General features: G+C 52.2%; 1 protein-coding gene across 1 annotated transcript; it reads right to left on the minus strand.

Moving 5' to 3' along the window:
• Positions 1–257: 257 nt before the first annotated feature.
• NFILZ (NFIL3 like basic leucine zipper) lies at positions 258–1566 on the minus strand. Its single transcript, XM_042927410.1, has 2 exons — positions 1483–1566; positions 258–1136 (listed from the first exon to the last, which is right to left on the minus strand). The coding sequence occupies exon 2, from the start codon at positions 1119–1121 to the stop codon at positions 258–260; it is 864 nt and encodes a 287-aa protein (XP_042783344.1). The 5' UTR covers positions 1122–1136; positions 1483–1566.
• Between the last annotated feature and the right edge of the window lie 7942 nt (positions 1567–9508).

Raw genomic sequence — 9508 nt, forward strand, 5'->3', positions numbered from 1 at the left:
GAAGGCAAGGGAGGAAGGAAGGGAGGGAGGGAAAGGGACTACCCAAAGCACATACTTTAGGCAGGATGGGAACCACGTATGATCCAAGTTGAAACCCTGTCCCCTCCTCCAGACCTGGACACTGAGAAGTGGACCCCCTCCGTGGCCTCGCCCAGTGCTGGGAGCTGAGTCAGGGGCAAGCCACTCATCTTCCGCCGCACAAACCCATGTTCAGTCCCAAAATCCCCTTGCAGGCCAGCCCTGCCCCCGGGGAGCCCTCAGAGGGGGCCCCGGCCATCCGCCCACCCTGGAGGCACTCTGCCCAAGGCTTGGGACTTGATGCGCAGTTTGTGGGGCAGGGAGGGCTGACCCTCAGAGTCGTTCCCTGGGACAGGATAGGCCACCCCGGGAGGCAGCCCCATCGGGTCAGCAGAGGGTGTGAGCAACACATCTGAGGGCCCCGAAGCCTGGTAACCAGTGGGCATGGGTGACCACAGCCTCCAGAAGGGCCTGAGCTCCGGTCTGGTCCCCCCATGCCCATCCAGGAGGTGACAACTGAATAAGGCAGCTGGGAGGGCAGCCTGCAAGGCCATGTCCATTCTCTTGGGGGCAGGGGGCGCAGGGTCCTGGGGGCACCTGGGGGAGGGGGCCAGACCAGTCCACTTGTGAGCCACCAGACAGCCCCCGCATCCCGGAACCCCAGTGTCCAGGGCGCATGGCCTCAAAAAGCAGCCACGGGAGCCAGAGAGGGAGGGGAGGGGTTCGGCCCTAGAGCAGGGGTCCCCAGTCCAGGGGGCCTCCCATAGCATGGCCTGCAGGGGCAGGGCCCGGGAGCCAGCGACGGAGGGCAGAAGGCCAAAGCGATGCCTCAGTGTCCACAGCTCAGCCCTGAGCAGAGCGTTTTCCTCCAGCAGCACGGCTAGCCTGCCCTCGAGGGCCGCGTCATTGAGACGCCGCTTTTCCCGGGACCTCTTGGCGGCTTCGTTGTTCTTCCTCCGCTTCTCCCAGTAAACTGTGTCCTTCTTCTCTTCCGGCATGAACTCCCGCTGCCTCCGGATGGCCGGACCCCTGCCGCGTGCTCCCCGCAGGGTCTTGCTGCAACCCTGAGATACAACTGGCAGGCTGGAGAGACCCACGTCCATGGCTGCCTGGGGCACCTGGAACACAAGAGAGGGGTCTTGGACAGGAGGCAGGAGGCTGACCAGGATGGTCCTCCCTCTAATTTATCCTGTGACCCCACCATCACAGACAGGTAAGGGCGCAGGTGGAGTGGGAGCGGGGAGGGTGGGGGGTGACCAGGACGGAAGCAGAGAGGGATGTAATGGAGAGGAAGAGGAGAGGAGCTGGTGGGACCATTGGGTGTCTGGCAGAGGAGTGGGGGAGGCTTCCAGAGAGGCCGCTTGGCTGGGAAAAGCTTAGGAGCAGACCACAGTCTTCACGGAGAGCCGGTGGGACACCGACCGTGTCCTTAGAGGATGCAGGCTCTTTCCCCGGGGTTCTTACCTCTGAGAAGTCAGCTGATAAGCCTAGAGCTCAGTCTGGTCTGAGCTCTAGGTTAAGATCCTTGGAGACCCAGAGGGAGAATGAAAGAGGGCTGAACCTGGAAAGAAAGAATGTGTGTCCATGGAGTTAAACTGAGTCAAGCTGGGTTCAGAAAATAAGCCAGTAGTCATCTGAATTGTGCCTAGGTTATGTCCCAAGACCTCCTCGATACGTGGCCAGAATTTTGCATCTGCCCATCCATCCATCCGCCTACCCACACATTCATAAGATGATCTATTCATCTATGCACTCACTCAACTGTCCATTTGTCCATCCCTCTACCCACCTACTCAACCAACTCACCATCTATCCATTTATCCCCTCAACCACCCACCCACCATCTGATTTGTCCATCCCTCTGCTCATTCAAACATTCCATCTATCCCCCATCCGACTACAGAATCATCTACACATCTGCCACTCACACACCCACCCATCCACCTACCTGTCCATTCATTCACCGAGTCATTTTTTTATAATATTGTACCTACAGGTAACAATAGAAAAAAAATTGGACTCTATAAAAATGTTTACATTTTGTGCATCAAAAGATACCACCCGCAGGGGCGCCTGGATGGCTCGGTCGGTTAAGCGTCCGACTTCGGCTCAGGTCATGATCTCATGGTTCGTGGGTTCGAGCCCCGCGTCAGGCTCTGTGCTGACAGCTCAGAGCCTGGAGCCTGTTTTCAGATTCTGTGTCTCCCTCTCTCTGTGACCCTCCCCCGTTCATGCTCTGTCTCTGTCTCAAAAATAAATAAAAACGTTAAAAAAATTAAAAAAAAAAAAGATACCACCCGCAAAGTAAAAAGATAACTCACAGAATGGGAGGAAATATTTGCAAATCATAGATCTGATAAGGGATTAATATCCCAGAACATACAGAGAACTCCTACAACTTAGCAACAACAACAAGATAAAAATAAAAATAACCCAATTCAGAAATGGTCACAGAGCTTGAACAGACATTTCTCAGAAGAAGATACGCTGCTGGTCCACAAGCACGTGAAAAGAGGCTCAACAGCGCTAATCATTAAAGGAAACTCAAATCAACACCACAGCGAGATAGCGCCTCACATCCATCCGGATGGCTACCATTAAAACAAACCAAAACAGAAAATGGCAAGTGTTGACCAGGAGGTAAGGAAATTACAACTCTCGCGAACTGTGGGCAGGAATGTGAAACGGTGCAGCCGCTGTGGAAAACCGTATGGCGTTTCCTCCAAAAAATTAAAAATAGAGTTACCCTGTGATTCAGCAACTCCACACCCAGAAGAATTGGAAGCAGGGTCTCAAAGAGATGGCCACACGCCTAGGTTCACAGCAGCAGCATTCACGATGGCTAAGAAGTGGAAACAGCCCAAGTGTCCATGAACGGATGAACAGAGGAGCAAAATGTGGTCCATCCATACAATGGAATGTGATTCAGCCTTTAAAAGGGAGGAGAGTCTAACACCTGCTACGACACGGATGAGCTTTGAAGGTTTGAGGCTCAGTGAAATAAGCCAGTCACAAAAAGACAAATGGTCTACGATGCCCTCATAAGAGGTGCTTACAATAGTCAACATTGCAAAGACAGAAAACAGAATGGTGGGTGCCGGGGGCCGAGGGGAGAGGAAAATGGGGAGTTATGCTTTCATGAGTACAGTTTCTCCTTTACAAGATGAAAACAGTATGGGGATGAGTGGTGCGGGAGGTAGCACAACAGTGTGAGTGTATTTAATATTCTTGAACCATACACTTAAAAATGATTAAGACAGGGGCGCCTGGGCGGCTCAGTCAGGTGAGTGTCTGACTCCGGGTTTCGGCTCCGCTCAGGATCCCAGGGTCGTGGGATCGAGCCCCACTGTGGGTTCCGCACTGAGTGTGGAGCCTGCTTGGGATTCTTTCTCTGTCTCTGAATTTTTTTTTTTAAATGGTTAAAACAATAAGTGTTATTTTATGTGTATTTTTAATTTTTTAATAATAAAATTTTTTTAATAATACTAACGTAACTTTACTGAACGCCAGCCAGCTTGCCATCCACATATCCATTCACTGGTCCCCCTTCATCCACCCGCAACTCGGCCGTTCCCTCAACCATCCAGTAAGCATCCCTCCATGTACCAGTCAGCCTCCCACAAATCCATTCATTCATCTGTGTGCCCAAGACACGGGGTTTCTGCCCGAGAAGTCAAAGCAGGCTCCAAGAAAGAGTGGGCATTGAGAGCTGGCATCCTTGCTCAGAGAACCCATGACTAACCTTCATGATGGCGGGTATGTGTCTTTTTTTGTCTACAATTGTAATCCTGGTACCTAATGTTGTGCTTGTAGACTGTAAGTGGTAAATAAACATGAATGAATGAATGAATGAATGAATGAATGAATGAACAAATGAACGAACAGGTGAACCAAAACAGAACTTTGTTCACAGAAAATATTTGGTCCTCCTGCTGAACTGCCAGCCCCAAATCATGAAGCCAACCACATTTCCCTTTTTGCTTTGGCCACCAGGAAACTCAGCATTCAGTTTGAAGATAAGCTATAATAGCCTTCTTGATTGGGAAAGCCATTTTCTTCTGCAGTGTTATTATTTGAATTTAGTCTTTTTCTCTGTGCTAACAGCTCTTGGCCTTAGTGTCTTGGCTGCATAAGATCATTGAGATCAAACGAAAACACTCTTCAAAACTCTGATCATGATTCTACGTCCACATTTCCCAAAGTATGTTGTCAGGAACCCCAGTGCCGAGGGTGCACTGCCCAAAAAAAGAGAAAAAAATACAATACATTCGAGAAATACTGTATATCCTACACCCTACCTGAGAATCTTAGTGATTCTCAGGGGCACCTGGGTGGCTCAATCGGTTAAGCGTCCAACTTCAGCTCAGCTCCTGATCTTGTGATTCATGAGTTTGAGACCCACATTGGGCTCTGTGCTGACAGCTCAGAGCCTGGAGCCTCTTTCGGATTCTGTGTCTCCCTCTCTCTCTGCCCCTCCCCTCCTCACACTCTCTCTTTCTCTCCAAAATAGATAAACATTTAAAAGATTGTTAAAGACTCTGAGAAGTCCTGCAAAAAAAAAATTTTTTTTAACTTTGTTTGACTTAGAGGTTCTCAAACTCACAAAATATCTACTTTACAAAACACCTTGGGATGCAAATTCATTCATTCATTCATTCATTCATTCATACAGCACTGTGCCAGGTCCTAAGATGGTTACCAGAGGAAAATCAAACAGCCCTGTGCCTTCACAAAGCCCCCAGTCACATGGTAAAGGTAAGTGAGATATAATGGAAAACACAGGCCCAGAGAGGGTCTGCTATCTGCCCAAGTCACACAGTAAGTTAGAGGCAGGATGAGGATTTGAATGCCATCTGTCTAATGCGTGGGTCCGTTCTGCTTACAGGTCTGAGGGGCTGCTATGTCTGCAGTCATGGCTGGGCTTGAAACAAAAGGCTTTGCGGGGCCCTGCCGTCACCTGAGTCAGCAAGAACCCCTAGTCACCAGAGGGACTCCAGTACCACTGCCTGGAACCCCCTCTGAGAACTGGTTACGAGGGGGACACCAGCACCGAGGCCCAAGACCTCCTGTGAGGCCCCACAGGCATCTGGGGCCACCTGGCCCCCGGCCCACCTGCTGCAGCAGGTGGCCCATGCTGGCCCGTGTCGCACGGGCTGGAGAAGCGCCTGCAAACCGTGGACCCTGCTGCACAGGACCCGGGTGGGGGGCCCTGGGTTTGCACCTGCCTAGTCCTCATGTCTGCTCCTGGAGGTCAGACCACCTATCCCATCCTTGTCCAGGAGGCCACGTTCCCTGGCCCCTTTCAGCCGTCTGAGGCCAACACACCGTCTGGCAGGAGTGCATCGTCCTGCTTACAGAGAAGGAAACCGAGGCTCAGGAGCTCCCGCGGCTGGCCTGGGGGTGTCGGCAATTTCACAAGTCAGCATGATTTTCCCTCCCATCCTTTCCTCCCAGCATGGTGACTGCCACCACCACCACCCCCAGCCCCACAGCCACTGCTGACACCCCTGCCCCCTCACCCCACCTCCCACCACTTCTCTGTCCACACGTGCACGCACCCCCTCCGCTCTCCTCGCAGCGCCGGCCGCAGCCCAGGCGTCTCCTATCCCCCCTGGGTCCACACCCGCCTGCACCCTGGTCCCTCCAAACCCACCAGCAGCCCAGAGGAGTCTTTTTCAAAACCCCACTGACCCTCAGGTTAGAAACCTCTGGGGTGCACTTATGAAAGCACTCAAAATGATCCCTGAAAACAGTGCTCATGTGCAGCTCAGGTCCCCCCCCCCCTTCTCCACCCTGGGGCTGGGGAGCGAACGGAGGCCGACGCTGCACGAATGGGTTTTGGAATGAACCAGTGGATGCGTGAGTATTTGAACCAGTTAATGAGTGACCTGAAAATGTATGAGTGAGCAAGCAGACAGAGAAATACCCCAGGGGCAGGGCCCTGAGAGTGGGGTACAGTAAGCCTGAGTGAATCCTCTCTCTCCCCCCCCCCCAAGAGGGCTGGGCCTGGGCCTTCCACTGCCCAGACGGCTCATCTGAGACCCAACCAACGTGAGCCCCCAGACAGGCTCTCGCTCAGGGTCCTTTGTCCCACCAGCCAGAGCATCCTGCTGCCACCGACCTGGCCCTGTCCGGGGCAGGGGGTGGGGGGGCCTCAGAGGGGGTCCTGAGCACCATTCCAACTTCAAGGATACTCACAGGAGCCCAGGAGTTGATATGCGCCAGCACGGAGCACATCCCAAGGCCCTGGGGCCAGCGCCCGTGGGCACCATCCCGGTTCGGGGAGAGAGGACGGAAGCAGGGGGGGTGGGGGGCAGGCAAACCCAGGGATGACTGGAGCAGGGGCCAGACAGGCTGGAAAGGGAGCAGACGAAGACCAGGGATCCTCCAAGGAAAAGTCAAAACCAGCAGATGCCCAAGAAAGAAGACAGCGTGGGCTGGCAGTCAGAGCCAGCCAGTGGGGTATGAGAGGGCAAGTGCCACTGTGCAGCTCCCTTCCTGAGTCCCTCCTCCTCCCTGTCCCCCTAACCACCGACCCCCACCTCCACAGGAACCCAAAGGGAGATGGGGCAGCAGATAGCTCAGCTGCCTGAATTTATTTAGAGAAGACGCAGCGAGGGCTGGGCTGAACCTTCCTGTGGTCACCGGGGAAGCACTAATGGGAGGCAGTGAGTCAGGGGCACTCGTGCGCAACAGCCTGAGGCAGCGGCGAGCAAGGAAACAGGAAAGGGGTCTCCCCCAGAGACGGCCCAGGCCAGTTCCACCCCAGCCCCATCAGCCTGCACAGCTTCCCTGACAGGGGCCGTCAAAGCCCGGCTTGGTTTTCTGGAGTGACGGGGAGCTCATTCACTGTTAACTTAAGCTGCTGTCAGGCTGGGTGAGCTCTCACCATCCGGGTTTCCCTGCAACACAACTAACACCCACCTTTACTAGACCTTTTCCCTTAGAATTCATTCTCTCCGTTGGTGAAACACCCCTCCTCCCTTTGGCCCCTAGATTCTCTGAGAATTGGACAGATGGATGTTCACATCCCCCCAGCCCCTCCTCGGGTCTGCTTTCCACGGAAAGCAGTCGTGTTTGCTGAGTGCCTACGAGGTGCCAGGCGCAAAGAACGCCTCACCTTGTACTTACCGCCGTTCCAAGCTCCAAGAAGAAAGTTCGGTCATTACCCTCACTTGACGGATGAAAAGAGGCCCTGAGGAGTCAGGTGACTGACGACCTGCCTGAGTCAGCACGGCCAGAATGCAGGCAATGGCCTCCGGGCCCACGCCTTCTGAACACAGCAGGTTAGCCTTCCTGGCCTTTCCCGCTCTTTCCACTGAGGACACATTTTTTAGTTCATTCGGCACCTCTGACGGGTAGAGATCAGTACCCACAGAGGAAAAAAGGGTCCAGAAACTGCACAGCTAACAACGGGGCGGGACTTAGATGAGCATACAAGCCACCAGGATGTACAAAGGACGGACAGAGCTAAGACCTTAAACCCGCTTGAACTGTGTTCAAATCCTACTTCTTAGCTAAGCATGTTTGGGCAAGTCACATCACCTCTATGAGCTTCCGATGCCTCAGCTAAAATGAGGATAATAGGGGCGCCTGGGGGGCTCAGGCGGTTGAGAGTCCGACTTCAGCTCAGGTCATGATCTCACAGTTTGTGGGTTCGAGCCCCGCGTCGGGCTCCGTGCTGACAGCTCAGAGCCTGGAGCCTGCTTTGGGATTCTGTGTCTCCCTCTCTCTCTGCCCCTGCTCGTGCTCTGTCTCTCTCAAAAATAATAAAAACATTAAAAAAAATAAAACAAAATGAGGATAATAGCAGTACCTAGTTCATTGGTCATGTAAAGAATAAATCCCAGAGATCCTGGTGTTAAAAGCCAGTACGTAATAATAGTTAACTTTTTATGTGATGGTGGTATTAGAACCCTCTCCCACTAGGTTTCTGCCACGCAGCCACTTTTTATGTGATGGTGGTATTAGAACCCTCTCCCACTAGGTTTCTGCCACGCAGCCACTTTTTATGTGATGGTGGTATTAGAACCCTCTCCCACTAGGTTTCTGCCACGCTGCTCCCACGATTATTTGTGTCGAAAATACCTCTGAGAACCCTCAGAGACCACTCAACACCCTGTATCGGTTTACAGACGACAAAATTGGACTTCCTTTCAAGATGGCGCACCAAGTACTCATTGAGACCTTCCCATTCCTCCCCTAAACACTTAGAAATGACAGGAAAATGTTAACTTGAATGAGGGACCAAAGAAGAAGTGCCCTATGACAAGGGTGTGCCCACCCTTGTACGTACAGGGCTGCCTAATATAGGAGATCAAGAGCGCACATTCTCAAAAGACTCTGAGCAAGGAGAAATATCCTGAAGACATGAATTCACAACCACTTCATGAAGTTCTCACATACTCTCCCACTGGAAGAATTTACATCAGAGGAAATAGAGATGACTGGTGCGATGTGAAAGGAGTTGTGCAATGAATAGATTGAGGAACTCCGAAAGACAAAGGATGGAATGATAGCCATTAGACAAGAACAGGAGGTTATAGAACAAAAACAGGTTGATTTTTTTTATCTTTATTTATTTTTGAGAGACAGAGAGAGAGAGCATGAGTGGGATAGGGGCAGAGTGAGAGAGGGACACAGAATCCAAAGCAGGCTCCAGGCTCTGAGCTGTCAGCACAGAGCCCGACACGGGGCTTGAACCCACGAGCCGTGAGATCATGACCTGAGCTGAAGTCGGAGGCTCAACCGACTGAGCCACCCAGGCGCCCCAAAACAGGTTGATTTTTTAAAAGAACCAATCAGAGCTCTGATATGAAAAATATAGTTGCTAGGGACGCCTGGGTGGCTCAGTCGGTTAAGCATCCGACTTCGGCTCAGGTCATGATCTCGTGGTTCGTGAGTTCGAGCCCCGTGTCGGGCTCTGTGCTGACAGCTCAGAGCCTGGAGCCTGCTTCAGATTCTGTGTCTCCCTCTCTCTCTCTGCCCCTCCCCTGCTCGCTCTCCCTCTCTCTCTCTCTCTCTCAAAAGTGAATAAACTTAGAAAAAAAATTTTTAAATAAAAAGAAAAATATAATTGCTAAAACACTTCAGAAATGAGTTGCCTGATTGAAGGAGAAAACAAGACCCAGAACTGGGAAGGGACTGACCAAGGTCACATGGGATTTTAGAGGCACATGGTACCAGAACACAGAACCCAGATTTTAGAAGATCAGAACTAAGGTCAAACTCGGGAGCTGAGTCCTGGGGCCATTTGTGGAAACTCTTTTTGAGGGTGTTCTGCGATTCCTTCCCCCACTTTCTTTTTTCTTTTTTCCCCTGTACCATAATACTGCTGCTGAGCTGAACTCCGCAGCTCCCCCCTAATGAAGAACGGAGTTTCCATCCCCTGACTGGTCTGGGTGGGACCATGGGTATGGAGAAACGGGTGGGGCCATGGAGAAATGGCCAGCTTTCTCCTCCAAAATGGCACATCTGGGACTTCACATCT

This window comes from Panthera leo, chromosome A2 (assembly GCF_018350215.1).
Source record: "Panthera leo isolate Ple1 chromosome A2, P.leo_Ple1_pat1.1, whole genome shotgun sequence".
NCBI classification, from domain to species: domain Eukaryota; kingdom Metazoa; phylum Chordata; class Mammalia; order Carnivora; family Felidae; genus Panthera; species Panthera leo.